This window comes from Poecilia mexicana, unplaced genomic scaffold, assembly GCF_051168715.1.
Source record: "Poecilia mexicana isolate PSO_F unplaced genomic scaffold, ASM5116871v1 scaffold_9, whole genome shotgun sequence".
Taxonomy (NCBI): domain Eukaryota; kingdom Metazoa; phylum Chordata; class Actinopteri; order Cyprinodontiformes; family Poeciliidae; genus Poecilia; species Poecilia mexicana.
Genome location: NW_028263378.1, coordinates 9,919,585 through 9,941,431, shown reverse-complemented (window position 1 = coordinate 9,941,431; position 21,847 = coordinate 9,919,585). Strand labels below are relative to the sequence as shown.

Below are 21,847 nucleotides of genomic sequence, written 5' to 3'. Positions count from 1 at the left end.
AAGTCACAGGGAAGCTGAATTGATCGGCAGTCACTGCAGAGTATTATCTGACATGAAGTTTAGATTTAGGAAGATGGGATTTAGAAAATATGTCCTTTTGTGACAAGAATCTTATGAATCTCACACAAAAGAAATCTACAAAAATGATGATTCATCCAGAAGCCTGATGGATGTTTATTAAATGCTTAAACTCAGAGATGCACCAGCTGCTTGCTAGTCTAAGAAGAAGTTCTCTTCCATGTTTGTGCCTTTTAATCTGTGATCATTGTCCGGTAGATATTAACTTACTAACGCCTCTTCGTGCCACTTCAGGAGGCAGTCACAGAGCCATTACCTCCATGAGATTAAAGGGCGAGTGTAAAATGGTAATGGCTGTGCAGTGCTCCTTTAATCCATTGCCATCTAAAACAGATTCCAATGCAGATAATTCAGCTAAATATTACTGAGTCCTTTGAAAATGCCCAATGCATATTTTATGTGTGATGCTAATGTTAGTGCAACTGAATTGTACAAAAATCCAGTTGCAAGTGCACCCAAAGGGTCACAAACCTTTTGGTTTTGTGACATTCAAATTGCAGACAAGTCAACACGCCTGCTGCATAATAATCTGATGATTTATGTGGGTTTGGCTTTTTGCTTTCCTTCACCGGTGATTGATGGCGATGCCTCTCGCTCAGTAGTATCTAAACTTGAAATTAATCAACATAGTTTTTCAAAATTCTCTACTTAAAATATTGTGAGCAATTGATTTTTCATGTCATTGTTTCCCTAAAGTCAAAGATGAGTCACAAATGTGTTAAAAGGGGACGTGTTATGCCAAATTCACATTTTCCAATGTGAATTTCTAAAATCAGCTGTTTTTTGGCAATAAGTTAATCCTTTTTGTGTGTCTGGAAAATGAGCGGTTTAAAAAAAACTCCAGAATGTAACATCACAAATCAGCTGGCACTGCCCCTCGCTGGCAACCCAAACAAAGCCTAGACCGGCACCTACCAACTCAAATGAATCCTAGCCCGTTACCTAGCATGCCAAGCAGAGCTCCGGCACATTTGGTCCGCTGGTTATACTACTGCATGTGCTGTACAATGGCAGCTGGAAAAGACACATGTTTTGTTGTTGACTTACCACCCAGAAAGTACTTGCTGTATTCTTGTTGGTTGTGCAAGAGGCTCCACTTATGCTTCTTAAAGATGTACGGCTTTGTAGTAGCATTTGTTTGCAGCCACTTTTACTTGAGTTCGCGGGGCATGGCCAGCAGCAGCTTTTTTTGGATTTAAAGTGACAAGATGCCCAAAATCTGACCTTCTGAGGATGTTTTTACGCAAAAAATATAATGAGCACATTTTGTGCAGCCCATAGACCTATCCTAACCTGTTCAAGTAAGCACTTCTTAAAGGCTATCTTTAAGAATTGGTTTACAAATGAATGCATCACTTTAAGAACACTGCTATAATTGTAACAAATGTTTATGGCTTTCAGGGAGTATTTATCTTCCTCAGCAAAAGTTATTTGGAAAAGGATAAGTAAGACAGAAAAAAATCTGAGTGCACATTTTGTATTTAGAAGTGGTATTAACAGCTCGTCTTTGGCATCTCTATGATCCTTCTTAAACAAATCAATAGAGCATGAGGATTGTGCTGAGCCGGCAAATAGAAAGCGCCACAGGGACAACTATATAATAGGCTTTTATTTACAGTCTGCGCACCAGGCTGTTGGAAAAGAATGCTAATCGGGCAAAGGTACACTATGATGCACCTGGATGTGTTGGCCGTCTCACTGCTTGACTGCGTGCGCACCCAGAAAATCAATCTGTGAATCAGTGGCTGTGCGTCATTGAACCAGGGAGTTTCATTGATTTCCTAGAACAAAAGGAATTCTATAACTTTACTCTGCTCTTTTTCTCCCTGCAGCAGCACACAGGTTTCACTTCAACGTCAGAGGTAGAGTGCTCGTAGAAGTTTCTTATACAAACATGCTGACAGTGGAGCCATCAAAGTTAAGGGCTTCACAGCAACGCAGCACCCATTCATTGTCTGCGTGCGAGAGATGATTATGTAATAACAGTAGCTGGCATTTTTAGTTACAATCGACATGCATCATATAGCTTTAAAAGACATGCTGTACAATATATTAACACAAGAATTCTCTTCAAATGTCTTGAGAGGACAACATAATCCTCTTTCTAATGAAAATCCACTCCTACACAGCATTAGAGTTGGTGATAAAATAAATATCCACATTTTGCTGACAGTGACTGAAACTGCCTGAATAGGCAGTTGTTTTTATGAATATTAATGAAGAAAGACTGTTTCTATAGGAGGCTGATCTGCTGTACTTTATACTTTAACTCTCTTACAGAACATTGTAAGTGTACAGCAATGCTCTTCTTGACACTTCTACACATTTAAGCTACGTTTTACTAGATACATTAAAAATGCGCTGATTAAGTGGATAATTCACAATAACCTTGAAAATATGTAAAATAAAAATCTCCATTTGTAGCAAAATCTTCTTGCTGTAAGCCAGAGGTTCCCAAACTGTGGGGCGCGCCCCCTAAGGGGGGCGCCGTGTCATTGCTGGGGGGGCGTGGGAAGCCATCTGGATGAAGAAAAAAACAAAACATGAACACTGTATTCGCTGGGTTTTTACCTTAGAATGGCCAACTCTCTGTTATAACTATGTCAATTTGATAGAGTAGAGGCTTCCACACTTCCCATATTTGTGTCCTCTGTCACTTTTATCAGCAGTTAAAACTGTTTAATCCGTTGTTAACATGTTGTAACCTGTTTTTCCAAGCCGCCTTTAAACGCAACATGAGCGCTACGACGCTCGCGCTGGGTTTCCACCTGTGAAGGAGACCTGCTGCTGCTGTGCGGAGCTACGTAGGTTTGTGTTAGAATCACGGCAGCAAACCAGCAAAACGCAAAGAACTTTTCACAGTTTTTCCCTCCAAACTAACCGACTGAGTTGCGTAAAGCTGTTGGATGCAGGTAATGTTAGCTAAAAGATGACTAGCTAATATCAATACAGAACCTTAAGCTTAACAAGTACCTTGTAGGCTACCGATGTTGGTGTCTATTTTCAGCTACGTACATTCATTTTGCCCCCAAAAAAGTCGATTCCCCCCCCTCAAACGCGTCGTTTCAACCAGACAGCCATTTGTAATCCATAGGGGGGGCGCATAAAATGTTTGAAAACCACTGGGGGGGCGCAGAAGAAAAAGTTTGGGAACCACTGATCTAAGCAGACATGCTACGCATCATGAGGTCAGCTAGGCATACTTTTAATAATTTAGCTTAATTTTAGTATCATAATGGTAAAAAATACAAACTTTTAGTCAGAATTTGTTATTATGGTCATAATCAATAAAAACACAACAGAGAAATGACGAGACAAGTATAAACTGAATTTCAAAGCAGATATTAAAGTTTTATTAAAACCAATAAAAACTAAAACCATCACCTAAAACTTTTCTGATCCTAGTAAGGATCAGAAAAGTTTATTCGAAGGGCAGGATTGCTTCAGTGTTTGTGTATTTTTCTATATATAAATTATTTATATAAAGAGACATGTAAAGTCTAGGCTGATAACGTAGTAGACCTTTGGATTTAAAATGCTGGCTGCAAATACAGAGCTTTTCTGATTGGTTTCAGGTACCACACAGCAAAGAAAATATGTGCAGTAGTCTGTATCAAATGGAGTAGATAAACATTTTCTCTACAAGCTGCAGAAAGCCTCTAATTTAAAAAAGCACGAGGTGTGAATGACCACAAATATCTTGTAAACAACATCTAACCCCAAAAGAGGCTTCTTTTCTTCCACTTCAAGTGTATTATGTTCACTTACCTTATTGAGTTGAGCTAATTCCACTTTCTGCCTAATTAGGTAGAATAACTGTCAACAGTTTTATGTGTTATGTGTGTGTGAGAGAGAACTTTTTTTCACATTTCAGACCAGCTTTGGGGCATGCTAACATGTCCCTGGAGAATCTGTGCATAATTTACAAACACTGTAAATATGAGAGAAGTTTAATTGGAGTTCAAGTGTAAGTATGTGCGGTTTAGATAAAACAAACCATTGGACTCCAGTTAGTTAAAGACTAAAGGCCAACACATACTCCGCAAGAACAGAAAACTTTGTTTTCTCTGTCAGCTTTTTTCATTTGTGGTTTAAGCGCTCAATTAACTTATTCTTGATGTTTATTCTGGGCACAACTTTTTCTTTTATGTCCAAGATTTATGATTTATACTTACAAGAACTTAGAAGTGTCCTTCCTGGCAAGAACTTTGTTTTTGATCTTGGAGCATCAAGTTAAAAATAAACTTTCTCTGTTCTGGTGGAGTTTGTAAAGGCCTTTAGAAACAATTGACATAACATTGTTTTCCCACTGCTTGATCAAGTTTAAGCAGTGGAATAACGGTTTAGTTTACCAGAATGTAACTGAGTCATAATGAGCTGTTTTTCTGTGAATTAAGGTAAGCAGTGTTGCACAGTTACAGGACAGGATCTATGCTGGACCTTGATATTTGTGGGGATTGGTGACCTCAATTCCATGCTAACAGCTGAAATCTGCATTCACTCTTCAGAAACTGCTTTAATAGTTCAGTAACCCAATACACCTTAATATACATTAATACACAGAGTGGAAACCTTCTTAACACTACAGCTGAAACTAACATCTACAGTCTTACTGGTCTCTGCTCTTCAGGGTTTAACCAATCAGCACCAAATATAAATACATGTATTGGTTGCTATGCAAAAACCATCCAGTGGCATATCAGGTCATTTCTTATAGGTACTTTAGCTTCCCAACCTACATTTCTTTTGAATATAAAAAAAAACCTTGTACAGAGTTTCCACAAATATAAATCCTGAGAGGAAAGGCAACAATCATTTGTACTGGTTACAAAAACAAAATTGGTTTACAAAATAAATAAATATTTTCCTGTTTAACCATTTCAGTATATATTTCTGATGCAGCATATTGAGTAATAATGATGAACTAGAAAATTCCGCAGAAATTTTAAGGGGCATGCCAAAGTGTGCCCGTCGGTTTTTAATCAAGCGTTCTAATGCAAAAAATTAGCATTAATGCTAAAGAAAGCTTCAATGTAGTCAATAACCTGTGGTGAGTCAGAAACATGTTGACTAAACTGCACCTGTACCATTCAGTATGTTGAAATTAATGCATAAGCCAAAATGCTAATATTAGCGTGAAGACTAATATTCATGTAGGATGTGTGGCATCACTAGCATGTTTTCTGTCATTGATTTACTCCATTCAGTATACTGAACATCGCTAATAAGTAAGAAAATTATCTAATAGCTACCTTTAGGGAAAAGGCTAATGCTAATGCTAATGCACTGCCTTGCTGCGCAAGGCAGTTCACTATCCTGAGGAAAAAAAATGCAAAAAAAGCTTAATATTATTGCAACGCCTATGGCGTTGCACTAGCATGAGAGGAATATGCAGACTTTTATTTTGAAACTTTCAGTAGGCTTCATTTTAACCACCACACCAATTCATAGTGTAACAGTAGTTTGTTTAAACCATTCACATAAAGCCCATAGCTGATGTGAAAAATATCAAGGCTTTTATTTTGAAATTTTCATTAAGCTTCATTTTAATTGACCACAGCAATAAAATGTGTAACAGTGGTTGGGTTAATCCAACTATATAATGCCCAAAGTAAAGTGTTCCATCGTGTTTAGAACTACAAAGATGGCGTTTTTGTAGTCCTAAGCAGCAGCTCTGCTTTTCTGTGTTCTGTTGCTATAGTGACCAAGCCTCTTTGTCAGCTGGGAGAGAGACACACAGGGGGAGAAACAATTCTATCTGTTTGAGCCAGCCAGTTTCACTCCAAAAAGCTGTTCGAACAACTCCTTTCCATTCGGGAACCGTGATACGTATTCGAAAATCGTTTGAAGCATATGAGAGGGCTATTTGTCATCTCATTTAGTACCGCGATTCATATCTGTAGCTCATTCACAGTAATTGCAGTGATGAGAGAAAAATGGTGTGCGCTGAGCTCAGAACTTTTTGCAGAAATGTATGTAAAAAGAGCAATTACATGATGTAAAAATTGTCAAGACTTATATTTTGAAAATTTTCAATAAGCTTCAATAAAGCTTCATTTGAAATTGCCACACTAATTTCATGTGTAATAGTGATCAGGTTAAATCAGTTATATAATGCTCAAAGCACAAGTAGTTTATAATACCAGCCAACTCCTCCTCTGTAATAATTGAGTGTTCCGCCATGTTGTAGTTCTGACATGCTGCTCAGGCCTCTGTTTTAACTGAGTCTTGGCCATAGATAGAACTACAGTTATGGCAGTTATGGCTGCTGGTTTGTAGTCCAAACCAGCAGATTTGCCTTTCTCTGGATTCTGTTGCTATAGCGATTGGCCCTCAGTCAGCTGCTGTGTGTGTGAGACAGAAAGCTGGGGAAGGATTTCAATTAACATTAATGCTAATGTTAATGAACTGACTTGCTGCGCAAGGCAGTTCACTATCCTGAGACAAACAAACATAAAAAAGCTTAATATTCGTCGTGAGTGGACATTGCAGAGTTTTATTCTGAAACTTTCAGTAAACTTAATTTCCATAACCACACTAATCCAATGTGTAACAGTGGTTTGGTTAATCCACCTTTATAATGCCAAAAACAGCAAGTTGTTCTAACTGCCAGCTCAGCCCTCCTCTGTAATAATTGAGTGTTCCGCCATGTTGTAGTTCTGACCTCCTGCTCTGCCCTCTGTATTAAAATGTTCCACCTTATTTAGAACTACAGAGTCTTTGTAGTCCAAACCAGCAGCTGTGCCTTCCTCTGCATTCTGTTGCTATAGTGATGAAACTGCCCTGTGTGTGTCAGGCTTATCTATCTTTATGAGACACCCAGTCAGTTTTAATGGAAAAAGCAGTCCGAACGACTGCTTCCCGTTCAGGATCCGTAAGGCCGATCCAAAAACCGTTTGAAGCATATGAGAGGGCTATTTGTCGTCTCATTTAGTACCGCGATTCATATCTGTAGCTCATTCACAGTAATTGCAGTGATGAGAGAAAAATGGTGTGCGCTGAGCTCAGAGCTTTTTCAGAAATGTATGTGAAACACTGGGGAGGAGCGTCAGTTATCCTGTCCCATCACTTTGCTCTGAAGCACCTAGACCAAAAACCGTAAGCCCTAGGGAAATTTTGAAAACATTTTACCAGAGCAGGCATTCGTATCAATGTCATGACCGACTTTCATACCAATAGAGCAATTTTTGCACCCATGAGAGCAATTTCAAAATTATTTTGGGGTCAAAATTCCACTCTTTTTCTCACTCTAAAAAACGGCAGTTGGTTTCAGTTACACTCTAAGGTTTCGGCAGTTGGAAATTTCGCTCATTTTTCGCTTTTTACGTCGCCGTCGTAACTCCGATCCCCAATAAAAATAATAGCTCCCTTCTCGGCATCGGGCCGCACGATTTGATACCACTTTTGTGGGGTTTCTCGCAGCAGTACGAGCCGCATTAACGGTAATGGAAGAAAAATAAAGATATATATAAATAAATAAAGAGACATTCTATTGGGTGTAGAACAATAGGTGCCTGCCATGCAATGCATGGAGGCAGTGACTGACCTGCTTCGCAGGTCAGTCACTGCTCTCCTTATGCATTGCTAATGGCATGCCCCAATTATGGAGACAAATAATCATAAAAATGATTACATTTTATGTGTAGTTTGTTTAATGGTGTGTTATTTCAGTTGATTACAGTTTGAACCATCTGCCACAATTAAATTTCACAGATTGTCACCTGATCAAACCAAAATACGAGTTACCATCTGCCAACACATAGTACTCATTGATACAGAACATTTTCCTTTCAGTAGACATTAACAGACAATATTAATTTAAATCATTTGTTGTTGAAATTGTTGGGTAAAAAGTACAAAATGATGAGTGGTATTGAAACTGAACTCAACATTGTCTGGTGGGTCTCTTTAAAAACTAGGCAGTCGTATAAGTCAATGTTGTTAAATTGCACTTCAAATAAAAATATATCTAAAACTACATTACATTTTTGTATCATCTCCTGTTTCCCTTTGAGAAAGTTTGTTGGTTTCTGCTACAAAATGAATGAGAAAAGTTAGACCACATTATCCTCAGCTCCCTCTTAAAATGATCTGGGCTTTTACGACGGTCTAGCAGCTGTTTGGGGTTTATGCTGCTTGATTAGTAAAGATAAATTTTATTTTCTAACTGCAAAATCACCATTTACTGTTGTATGCGACCTGTGGATCAATCTAATTAACTCTGAGTAGCATTTTTTATAAATTTAACTACATTTTTCCAGTGACCAATTTCCCACTGTCTGAAAAAGTTTTAGCTTTTACATGGATACAAAGTTTGGTATTTGTAGCGAACAAATCAAGATTTGTAAATTAAAGCAAAAATAAATAAAACATGAGAAGATGCAGCCTATACATGGTCACAGAGCCTTCAGAGGAGTAGCTGAAGGTCAGCAGGCAGCCAGATGGAGCTTGGCATGTCGGCTGTTTTATTGAAAAGGTAAAGGTATAGAACAATATATAAAGAATTCATCATGTTTTTCAAAGAGCCAACTGAGAAAAGGCTCCATGGTGCAACAGTGGAGCCTATTGCTAGACTGTGATTACATGTAGTGTGCTCTCCAAGGAAGCCATGAGTTTTCTCCAGTTACCCAAGTTTCCTTCAAAAGTCCAAAAACATGCCTGTTAAGTTTAAACAGGCCAGGTGCTTGCATCAGTGCATTTGATGCAAACAGTGTACAAGATTATGTAAATAAATGAAATTATTTTTTAAATCTCAGTGGTTCATCATTTTATTGCAATCTTATGTTTACATTTTCAAATTTACATGATTTTCTTTTTCCGGCACTGCGACATTTCTTCTATAAGGAGCCAAGCTCTACGAAGAAACAAAAAAAAACATTTGAAGTTGTTTGAGTAAAAGTGCACATGTATTATTAATCAAACTAATCTATACTTACTGAAACATAAGAAACACACTGGGCAAAGAAACACACTATCTACTGATCAGAGTTTAAAGGGGAATAATACACAAACCCTTGGCTGAAGGTAGATTCGTTGGTTCTTAATGTTTATTTAAAATCTCTGTTTAATTCATTGTGTCCCATTTTGAGGACCCCCAGGAACACCAGAAATTATTATTCTGACTGTGGCTATTCATAGTGCTCACATTTGCTTGGTATTAAATAAACTGGTTATAAACAAAATTACCACAAAAAAATTGTACGAAACAACCTCTAAAATTGCTTTGTTTACTATTAAATTCTATCACAATATTTTATTTCCCATTTCCCCCTCCGTGTATCAGACTTAAATGCTCTGAAATGTGTGTCCATTTGCCGGATGATTGTGTGAGGTTTGTTGTCATCCTGTGACGCTCTCTGAAACAGAACAAAACAATCTGCAGAGGGAGGAGAAAATGACCGGCGGGAAATGGGCTTTACCTTTGTCTATAAAAAGATGTGCTTTGTTATGAACTTTGTGTTTCCACTCAGGTCACCAAAGATGACTGACAAACAGATTGAGGAAAAATGTATGCGATATACCGAGGATCAGAGGGAAAACGGAGATTTAGTGAAACCTTTGAGGTTTTCTTAAAAAAACCCATTAAATCTGGAAAGAAAAATATGCCCAAGATGAATAAGAGGGAACATTGAGTATGGAAGGCACATAAAATGGAGTCAAGATTGTTTTGGACTAACAGGATTGGATAATTACACTGATCAACATGTTTTTGACTAATAGGATCTGATGATAATTATGATCATCACTGAGTCATTTCTATCTGATACTGTCAGATAAAAAGATTCCTGCCTCGCTTGTGGTGTCACAAAAAAGAGCTTTAATTATGTGTCAGACACACTTCATTTTCCCTTTTTACCTTTTGTTTTTCTCCTCCTCTCCTGTACCTTTAAGCATATCTTCATCTCTCCCTGACAGCCGTGATGTTTTATTAATCACTGTGTGATGCAAGACACCTGAGCCAACGTGCCATATTTATGTTGGAATAAGAAGGAAAAGAATCTTCACCTGAACATCTTCTAATGTCCCAAACTCTTAGAAATATACGTTTTTAGACTCTCAGCCATGTGCGATTTGTGTTAAATTAGGGAAATTCTCAGAAAATATAATTCAAAAACAGCTATGCAACCTGATGAGTTATGCAGCATGCATGTCTGGTAATGGATTCACAAACCATTATGTTTACGAAGACTTGACAGCTTTCATGTGAGAGTTGAGAATAAACTGTTATGAAATAATTCAATGTGCAATGTCGAGGATATTTTTTCCCAGCCATTACAGATTGATAGTAACTTCCTGAGACCTTCCAGAGTAATCAGTTTACATTATGTATACTGAGTATTTATGTTATCTTTGTCACAGTCATCATCTATCAGAGTCAAGATAAACCTAACCGTAGAGCTTTGATGAATGTCTAACATTAGTTAAATTTCTTAGAGGTTGTAAATAATGCAAAGGAGGAATGCTGAATGTCTTCTTGCCCAGAAACAGATGGAAAAACTCCTAGCCTAACATACATCTAAAGTTGCTGTCAGTAGGAGTTTGTGTAGGCATGGCATGCTGTGATGAACTGTCCAGGATGTAGGCCTACCAGGCCGACATCTAGGCCTCTGGGTCTGATGTCCTGCGACTTTAAGAAGTATCCCTGGTCCAACATTTCTGAATTAAATGGTTGAATTATCTTCTCAAAATGGAGTCAGATTCCCCACAGTCCTGCTAATGATGTCACTACTTGACTTGGGTGTGTTAAAGCAGAGATGCACATAAAAGTTGCAGGAGGCTTGCATTTGAAGATCCCAGGTATAGAGCATGGTTGGATGTTCCTCTGTAGGGTAAATTATGCCACATACATATTATAGAAAGATTTTAATGTATTCTGGCCAATAGTTTAAGCATTAGTATTGTGTAAAATTGAGTTTTTTGAGCCTTGCATCATGTTTCTTTTATATTTGATGTAACATTTTTATAACAACTGAAGTTAACAGCTACTTGATCTATAAAATGTCAATATGTGCCTGGAAAACACATGGCACTACCTATTTAAAAATCATAAATGAGAAATTTTGCATTTTATCAGTTATGTTGGCAACTTAACTCATCATCCATTGTAGGCATGGATTAGCAAAGGGCTTTCTTTGCAATAAAAATCTGCTCTTCAATTACATACTTACTTTATAATTTTGATTAAAATCAACAGCACAGATCGCTGGAAATATATTGTGAATTAGTTTCACTTTTACACTAAATAAATTGAGATAAATTACCATTTTAATTGGCTTCTAAAATGATTCATCTGTATGAAAGTTGAAGTTGAAAACAGTGTAGAGAAATTTAAAGCTATTCTGCTTTAAACCATCAAATCCTCTTTGAGTCGATTCAGATGCAAACAATTCAAGCATATAAATTGCACGTTCCTTTCTATACATTGGTTTCAAAACAGAGATTATGTGAGCAGTGTGCAGAGGAATGGCTTCATGCTAAGTAAGCAAAATCTTTCTATAAAATAAATAGGACATGCCTGGTGGGACAGACAAATGGCATTTATTACATTCCTACAATACACCACTTGTAATTGACTTCTTCAATTGAAAGTACCACAGAAGCAATATGGAGTCACTCCAGAAGATAAGATGTTGTATGTAAATGAGGTTAATCTTTACAGTACATCAATACACACGCACACATTCAAATTTAAATGCAAATTAAAGGAGAGTCTGAGACTCGACGAGACGTTTGTCCAAAATAAGTTTCCATCATTTTAAATCGGCCAGATTGTGCACACAAGCTCTTCAGTCTTCCTATTTAGCTAGTTTTGTTTTTAAAGAATACTAATTTAATTTTAATGTTAATTTATTTGTATAAATGAGCTTCTTGCAGAGGTTTAAACTCCATGCGCTCAACACATCCAGGAACCATGAAATAAAACATAATAAAACAACTCAACGGCTAATAACAGTAAAACGTCAGCAACAATGAAACACAAGCAGTGACAAAATATACCAAGAATTAAAAATGCATTAACGTAAATGTTTAGATAATTGATGGCCAGTGTGTAGAGTTTTTTTCCCTTTGTGTTTTAAAAGTTCGTCCTGTACTGAACGCAGCCTCCTTATTGTTTTATGCCTGCTGTATCGAGTGAAAACAGCCAGCAGGCATTAGGATTTTTTTTTGTTTGTTTGTTCGCACAACACAGCACAGAAAAACTATAACATTAATTCTTTATCATGCATTTTTCAATACCATGTTTGAAAATACAAACAGGTAATACAGGCATGAGATCAGAAAAGAACATTTAAAGCTAATTACAGCAGTGCTTGCAGCCCATAGGGCATGTTTGGCATTTACTTTATATTAAAAGCTTTCTTCAGATGACTGCAAAAATAAAGAAACTAAATTAGGATATTGGGGGAATAGTACAGTTGAATATTTTACTACCTTTTGAATCAATACTGATATCATGTACCAGATGGCAGGAGATTAAACAGAATATGGGAGAGGTTAAAGGAAGTTCTTGCTAAACTGTGGGATTTTTTTTCTCCAACATCGCCTCCAAAAATATTCTCTTAAGGCAGGAAGAGACACCTTGATGACTCCTTCAGACATCCCCACCTTAAATTGCAAACTCAGTCAGTTCCAGTGCAGTCACTGCACCAAGTTGGGATGCAGCTCGCCATGATGCTTGTGGCGGTGCCCTGATAAAAGGTGGGGAGGATGAAAGGTGGTGTTCTTTCATGCTTCAGGCTCTGGTGGACTTGCCTCCTCTTCTAAGGTTTATTGGTGAGATAGAGAAGTTGGGGCTCCAGGGAAACTCTTCAGTAATGATGATGGCGATCGTTACAGCTTAATTATAAAATAAGATCAAAGAACATTGAGAAAAGGCGACAAAAAGACATTAGTCAGGGAGCTTGGCATGTAGAAGTTTTTTATCCTGTGATTTAATTATTTATGACTCTTGCAAGTCAGGTTTCTCTGTATTGCGCCATTCTCAACTTAATTTAACATGCTTTGCAGCAAAATAAAGGCACAAAAGTAGAGAATCACGTTAAAAACACTGAATAACATTAAAAGAACAAAAGGTAAATATTAAACCATCACATTAAAAAAATAAACAGTGAAAATTTAACATAAAACTTCAAGACATGATTAAAGTTAACCGATAAAGGAATTTCTTACTTTGTTTCTTTTTCTCTTTCTCTTTTTATCAATTTATGTCTGTACTGCAGTTTGGTGCAGTTTTAAACCTGTTTTTAAGAGTGTTGTATTAATAAATTTGACATTGACTTTATGAGAATGCTGTGGTTTTCAGTACTAATTTAAAGGAGTCAATAATTTATGAAGATTTTAGGTTTTGAGGGGGTTTGCTCACAAGCTGGGATTTCAACCAAGGATCTTCTTGCTGCAATGCAACACTTCTACCAACTGTGACAGCTGTGTTTTTTTTATTTTTATTTTCTAAAAAAAATAATGTTTTATTGCAAATTACCACAACATAATAATTGTTGGTCTTCCCAAACATGCAGCAGGTTTTTATTCCAGGGTAATCTAAGTATATTAAAAGTAAGCTTAGTTGAACTGATATGTGTGTAGCATGTTGGGTTCTTCTATCAGTGTAATTTGGGTTTTGTTGAAACCAATCAGTCCTAACCAAACCTGGAACCCTGTGCAGATTTACTTCTTCTCCAGCGCTCGTTCGGAGCCGTCCTGCTGCTGTATTGATTCTGCTACGAGAAAAAAACCCCATAGATGATTAAAATATGAAACCTGCCATTTCAACCAAAGATTAAAGCAGGGATGACTTTTGGAGAACTATTTATGATAAAATATAGCCACACTGTTCGTAAAGCAAAGATGTGATAGGTTTCTTGGTATAGAGAAATCCTTCCTTTATAGTGCACTGTGCTGTACTGTCATGCTCCAGTGGCATATATCACAGGATGGTAACCAAACACTAGAACTACAAAGGGATTTAGATGTTGCTCGTCTCTTTTTTGCTGCCACAGTAGTTTCTTCTATACTCTACAAAGGAAAGGAAGAGGAAGGATCTTTTAATGAGTTTTCAATCTGCGACTCTACTTGTCCATAAATCCTCTAAGTTACACTTTGGGTTTAAAAAAGAGCACTTCAGTTCAGTTTTAGTCATCACATTGACTAAAGTTTTATTACCAGATCTAATTTTCATCAAATGTTTGTTTTTGTCTCTGCAATAATGTGCTGTAGGTGGAACATTTTTGCAATTGTGCACCGGAGCAAAAAAACCAATGAGATGATGAAACACTATTTAACTGAAGCATAAAAAAAGCCCAGATGAAATATTTTCCTTTTAATCTGTTTTTATCATATCTACACAAATGGAGCCACTAGTGTTAAGGGAAGGAAGTTGTAGAAAGAAAGGTCCAAATATGGATCACTACTTTTTTCCTGGGAGTTGCTGTCAGTGTTTGATTGACAGGTTGTTTAGCTTAAGTACCTTCAGGTGGGTAAGGCTTCAAGCTTCGGCATTTCAAGACTGTGTAGCAGGAGGTGAGGAAGCTAATATTTCTGCAAACTCCACAAAAATGATTTATAATGGAGAATCCATCTTATGCTACTGTAGGTGTTTACTTGTGGTTTCAAGTTGGCTGTTATTTTGTATTTTCTTTTCTTTTACTGAGTTTTTAGCTAACGTGTTGCTAGCCTCTTTTTGTAAATATGTTGTCATTCATCAACAGTGTAGCAGCCAAAATGCTTGGTTAATGTCATTCATACACGTTCATAATTACTTACTTATGAAGTTATTTACATATTTTGTAGCACCAATGGTATTTATTCTTAGTTTTGGACAAAATTGTGCAAAGAGAGATCAGTGTAGCTGCATCTTCAGCTTATTGGCGCATCCGCTAAATTAAGTTATAATGTAGATTTTAAAAAGTGTAACATATTTATTTATGAAAATAATAACATGCAATGTAAGGATCTACTTTTCTAGATGATGATATAATTTAGTTGAAATATTATAAATCAATATGAAATTGTTTCATTGAATGGTAACGTATACACAGTCAATACTGTACCCATCAAAATCAAGAGAAAACATTTAAGTTTATAACATCTACATCTTTTATGAAATCAACTAGGGTGTTACAAGGGTTATTATCTTTTCTTATATTTGATTATTGTACACTTGATATCTTCCCATTCCCAGAAAAAAAAGTTTTTTGACTTTATTTAAATAATCATCATTGAAAAGATGTTATTTCTGGAAAAGCAACATTAGTTTTTAATATACATCAAACAAGAGTTTTCAGGACGTTGTTTACATCCTTCTGTAAACAATGTCATTGATGGAAAAACCATTTATTGTCATTACAGCAGCCTTTCGCCTCTGATAATGGTGACACACTCAAAGTGTTGACATTTTAAAGTCCTCCTTGCCATCACTCTAATGTTTAGCTCCCTTCTCTGATTCTGTAGTGAATTATTTGGATATTATAACTTTCAGTCAGAAGAAGCATGTTTGTAAACTTAAAAGATTATGTTAAGTCTATATAAGCTCCAACTTAAACAGTCACATTTAAAATAAAACTCCATGGTCTTGGCATAATACTGTCTTTATCTTGTTCTTTTATTCCCTCTTGCATTTATTATATAATCCAGTTTGGGCCTTTGGTGATTCTCTGGCCTTATTAATTCACAGCTTTACGCCCTTTGGCCCCTGTTTTACCCCACAGTTTTACCGCCATCTTGTCCTCTATACCTGCAAAGATTCCCAGAGCCTCGAGAACCTCTTCTCAATGTCTGTATTCCCACTGGACTTGTTAATGAATGTGGGAACTTGAAGCTAGTTCAAATGGAGCGTCTCCCCATGGGTGCAGCTTAAGTTTTAATTAGCAAAGTTAATGGGGCAGAGAGGGATCAACAGAGTGAGAGACAGAGATGCAAAGGGAGTGTCTCCTGAGCATAATGAGTTTTCTGAATCTGATGGATGAAGATGGATACATTTAAAGAGCCCTTGATGACACTAGGACACATCTTCATCCTTTTGTAGTGGAAACCAAGGTTTCCACAAACCAAAGTATATTTTCACAAGATGGCGACTTTATTTCCTAGGAGGTTGCAGACCTCTTCTTGATCTGCAGTAAAACTACCTTAGTTTTATCTGATTACTCACTTGAAGACCAGCACAGCCAGTTCTATATATTCACTAATCTGTTTAGGTGTGAACCCATTAGATTTTGACCAGTCTCATTAATGCATATCCAAGTGGCCGAGGGACCAACAATGGTTATATAAGCTTTAATGATTAAACGGTGAGAGCCCTGCTGCTCCTGAGCAAAGCTCCCCTCCACCTCTAACCTCCTAGGAGAAAATATTTCCCTGTTTTATTCCTGCCTGCATACATAAGTTAGCACAGAAGTTTTAAAACTACAGTTTTAATAAAATGGCAAACCACTGCAATGAGACGCTGTTTGACCTCAACTTAAAAGGTTACAGTTTTGGTCAGAAGTTTACATACTAATCAGGAGCTTGATTATAAATGAGCTTCTCTTGAAATGTGCACAACAAAAATGCAGCACTGGATTATCAAGGTTTTTTCCGTGTCTTTGCTCTGATTGGACCCCGTCATTTCTGTCCAATAGGAGCTACATTTATCATCCACATGGTTTTGTTTACAAATTATAATCTTGAAAAAAAAACGTACTATTCCTGCCAAGAAGAGTGGTCAAATATCCAGATATTTCTTTGGTGGAAACTTCTTGGTGGCTACAATATAGTTTGATTCTTGCGCATTTTGCAAAAATGTTGGAGTTTTATGGCTAAGGCCGAGCTTGTATTATTTTATAAATCCCAGGAGGATTTGAGAAAATCAGCAGGAAGTTATAATCTCTGCTAATTCAGTCTCTGTGAAAGACTTGTCCCTCATTTTTCAATTCGCTCCGAAACACTATTATAGTAGTCAAAATGTAAAAAAAAAAAAAAAAAAAAACTCAGTATTTAACATGATGGCACATAATTTGATCGTTTCTCCTTTGTTTTCTTGTTAGGTTTCTGGCAATAAATCTGCAGGGGCTTCATGATGGTGAACGAGAAAGGAGATGGGATAAACAACAACACAAGCCTTCCATCAATTCAGCAGAACAGACCTGCTGTAAGAACTCTGCTTGTCTCCCACTGTCCTCTTCCTCTTACCCTGTGTGCGCTAATCTCAAGCGCTTTGTTCTTCACAATCACTAGAGAACACGCTTGGCCCCCTGTGCTTAATTCTGTTTGATGTTTACCAAATCACAGAATGCGATGCATCAGTGAGTCATGTCGAGCCATCAGAAAACGAACAGAATTTTCAAAGGATTACTAAATACTGCATGAAAACAAAAACTTTGCCTACACGCTTGAATCATTCACTGTTTCTCCTCCTCCTTCCTTCCTTCAGACTTTTTCCGCAGAGTTACTGTGGCAGTTCAAATTATTGATATTTAAATGAAAGCCTTGTCACTGCTGCAGTGTGTTGTCTTAAATCAGGCTTTTTTTTTGCCTCTGACTGAGTCTTCTGGAATCCATCTTCATTATTTCAGTCATTGATTTCCGGAGATTCATTAACTCATCTTGTCTGAACGGCATGATCCCTCCAGTGCCAAACCATCCACAGTAACGCCACACACCAAGCGAGATAAGAAGCCTTTTTGTGTTTATCATACTGAGAAATATTACTGACAAGATCAAACCCCAGTTGATTAGTAACCATGACACACACGGTTTGAAATGTTCTGTGCATTTATTATTGGTTCTCAGATGGATCACTAACTGCGTTTCCTTGACCATGTGATTGCACAAATTGAAATTTTGAAAATAAATGTGCTTAATGGAAACACGACAATTCTATAAAACATTTTTGAGCTAGCATGAGGTGGTTCTTCCAGCTGTATCGCATCGCAGTTAGAAACTGCAATGGAAACACCAGATGTTACTACTGGTGGAAAAGATGAAGATGATGACAGGAAGTGGAAGGTAGATGAAGGTTTTTAACGATGTCGCATGAACAAACTTATTCACGTGATTTTATTTCTGCTTCTTATTTAATGGAAAAACCACAATCACATTTTTTTTTTGACATTAGCAAAATATTGCCAAAGTTTTGCACTCTTTTTGAAATGCTGCACATTCTTTGCTGACATGTTTATAGAATAAAATTATAAAAGCAAAAGGAAATAATGCAAAAAGACATCAAGAAAATGTGGTTTCTTAACACAATTTCCTGTCAAATTATTTTAACAGATACATTTATAAGAATGAATTCAGTCTTCTGTGCTGCAACATGACAAGTTTTTGCTTTTTATTTCAACACTTTAATTTAAACTGTTAGTTAAGTGACTCATTTTCAACTACAAATCCTATCTATTGAGAATATAACTCCTAGAATTGAGTTTTCTGTTTCCCCAAAGTCAGACCAGAAACAAAGTTTAACTTTAACACCCTGTCACAAATTCAAACTTTCTTTTCCTGAATTGTTGTGAAATCTTGCTGGCTGTTCTTAAATCTGACCTCTGCTTGTTAGAATGATTTCCCTTTGAGAGCCTCCGTCATCACCACTAAGTTTGTGTGTTTTTAGTCCTGATTTAAGTGACATATTTGCATATTCCTACCTTGCAGTTGTCATGGGAACTGAAGATCAAGAAACGCGTGACCGTCCCCTCCTGTCTGGGCATGTTCCGACCCGTTATGGGCCAGTGTTGCCACCAGTGCACTCCGAACAGTCTGGTGAGTCCATCGTCCACAAGTGGAACAAAGTTAGACACAGAAAACGGGAAGATGGAAAACTAAAGTGATGACATAGAAATTGCTGAATTTAGTTTTTATTAAGGGAACGATGTATGGTTATCATTTTTACTATGATGTTTTAACCTTTGCCATATCTGAAAAATACTGACTAAGCATTAACATCCCAATATACTTAATAGATTAATGTTTCCGCTTTCAAACAATCTGAATTTAATTAAATCAAGATGGATTTTCCTTACAGATGTGGCACAATTTAGTTTTATACTGTACAAATCTAGAACTCAAACCAGAACAACTGAAACCAACATTTAGTTTTCTACTTACTTATAGAATCAAACATGGAGAACTAATATTCATAGAGAACCAATATTAAGTTTTATTCCTCACTAATCTTACAAAAAATGCAGAACCAACATCTAGTTTTGAGAATAAGAATCCAAACAAACCCCTAATAGTTTATAGTAGTACTACTAATTCTTATTAAACTTGGGAAGCCAATATGTAGCTTTATACTTCACTTTCTTTTGGTTTGGTTGTTTATTTGTATTTCCTTCTAATTAATGTGAAGCACTTTGAACTGCTGTGTTGCTGAAAATGTGCCATATAAATAAAATTACCTTAAATGGAAATAAACAGGCTTTACAATTATGTTAGATTTATTGAAAAGATGCATTTTCTAAACAAATAATTGACCAAATACATACTGTCCTACTTTCTGTGCTCTGTAGATAAGTCATAAAAACAACTGTATTAATTATTTGCCTGTACTTATCGTGAAAATAAGCACATTTAGGTAAATGGATGTGGTTACGACTTGAACATAAACTCTCTGACTCTAGATTTGTCTATTCAGGAGTCCTTTTTTTCCCCTCTCTCACTCTTTGTGTTAAGATTTTTCTCAACATTAATCTGTTTTGGCCAATATTTTTTAAACTTATCTTGGAAAGCCCAGTTTAAATAAAATGTAAAACTTGTTTTGTTGCCTGTGTGGCTTGAAGCTTCTATTCTTCTTTTGATTTCCATGTCTCCAGTGGTCATTTAAACATTAATTAGCTTTATTTGTTTACAAATGTGTGATTACTACTTTGATTTATTTAAACTAAAATATCCAAATCCTTTTTATGTTTGTTGTTCAGAGCAAAAAGCTTGGCCAAAACTCTTTCCTTGGCTTCCGCAACCTGCTGAGCATCAACGAGACACAAACCAGGTACTGATGTTATCTGCGGTATTCAGGCTCTTCCTTTTGAAGCTTTTTGTTTTTTTGTTTTTTTTTGTTTCCAGCGCCTTCACTGATGCCTGCTACTTTGAGTTTTTCTTTTTTTTTTTTCCTGTTTCAGATATCGAGGCTGGCTGGTGCGCAGGGTATGCTGCGTTTTGTATGTGAGTGGGTGCAAGGTTTACGGGAGTCCCGTTAGCGACAGGCTGGAGAGAGTCTGTCAGAGCAACAGGTACATGAAGAGAAAAACAGTGGGAGGGAGAGGCAGGTGCAAAGATGCCAGAGGAGTGTAAATAAATGATAGGCTAAGATCCAGAAAATGAAACGGCTGCAAGAGCTCTGGAAAAGAAAAAGGGACTAGGAAGATAACAGACTTGAACCAAGATACAGAAAATGGAGAATGGAGTACAGACTGAATGAAAAGAAGTGGGAACTTTGGACCTTCCCTATCTCTGTCACAGTCCCCAGTATCTGTTGTTTTCCCTCCTCCTGTGTAATTGAGTTTAAGCTTTATGTAATCATGTCACTAAGGGCTGCTACTCTTGCTGTTGTCGTGTTTCTGGAAGGCGGATGTTTGTGTAAAAGCAGCACAAATGCAGCTTTGTGCCGTTTCTGTCCTGTGACTGTGTGTTTCAGGGTGAAGGAGGCGCTCGCAGCGGCTCATAAAGCACCCGAGGGGGAAGACAGCCAAGGGCAGCACAGTCTTCTCTCACCGCTCCTGTCCCTCATTAACACCTGCATTTCCCCAGGCCTCATCAGGTGCGTGCGTGCATGCCTGCCTGCCTGCCTGCGTGCGTGTGTGCAAAAAGTGTTGAGAAAAAGGCTTCAAGCCGTAGCACTTCATATTTTATGTCTGAAGAAGCGCTAACTTTACATTCAGTAGGTTTAAGATGGGAAAAGATAAGATAATCCTTTATTAGTTCCACAAATGAGAAATTTAAGCTGTCAAGGCAGAAAGTGGACAGAACAAAAGAAGACAGAAATGAAAAACAGAATAAAAAACAGCAAAGTGCAGAAAGAAGGCATCAAAATGAGGTTTTCAATGGGGCTCTGAAAACCTCCTGGTTATTCCACCATATACTGATTTATGAACTCTTCCTGAGTTAAAACTAGGGCTGAAACGATTCCTCGAATGATTCGAGTACCTCGATTACTAAAATTCCTCGAGGAAAATGTACCTGCCTCGAAGCTTCGTTAATTTATGTTTTATTAGTTAGCGCACCGTGTTCCGGCCGGGACTTCATTTGCGTTGCGCGGAGCTCTCACTTCCGCCTCTAAGTTGTTGACAAAAGCTAAGTCTCAGCGGCATAAAGTCCATTCTTCAAGATTGGCCCGTGGGGATTTTATTGATTGATGATAATGCCGGACTTTTTATCGTTTTTGGGGAACCAATAAGCATCCTTAAAATGACTGGGGGAATGCCTGGAGTACGGCAGCATTTCTCCTCCGGGGCTGCTGGTTGAAAGCGAACGGCGGGAAGAGCGCTGAGGTGAGCGGATAGCCTGAACAGGGCGGGCGGCTGAGTAGCTGATGCTTACCGTGTAAATGTAGCTTTACCGACGAACCGCACAATAAATTTCATATCCGGGTCTGAAGAAACGGGTGGCGGAGCGCATCGTACATGGCTGGTAGATGAGTTTCTGAGTGTGACCAGTGAAGGTGTCGTAAATATCCCGTATTGCTTCCCCGTGTTCGTCCCCCGGTCTAACGGTTCGTCAGTCCGCTGGTCTATTTCCTCCCCTCCACCCCATCATAGTTCGTTCATTCGCCCTCTCCTCCCACTCCAGGCGGCATTTCCCGTAT

At 37.5% G+C, this 21,847-nt stretch overlaps 1 protein-coding gene across 1 annotated transcript in view; it reads left to right on the top strand.

The window, feature by feature from the left end:
* The window catches only part of gpat2 (glycerol-3-phosphate acyltransferase 2, mitochondrial), a 147,957-nt gene that overhangs the window by 79,429 nt on the left and 46,681 nt on the right, over positions 1-21,847 (top strand). The window contains exons 3-7 of the mRNA XM_014993948.2: positions 17,097-17,200; positions 18,700-18,807; positions 19,965-20,035; positions 20,166-20,276; positions 20,681-20,803. Of these exons, the coding sequence (XP_014849434.2) occupies positions 17,126-17,200; positions 18,700-18,807; positions 19,965-20,035; positions 20,166-20,276; positions 20,681-20,803 (488 nt within the window). The 5' untranslated portion in view covers positions 17,097-17,125. The remainder of the gene's footprint in view (positions 1-17,096; positions 17,201-18,699; positions 18,808-19,964; positions 20,036-20,165; positions 20,277-20,680; positions 20,804-21,847) is intronic.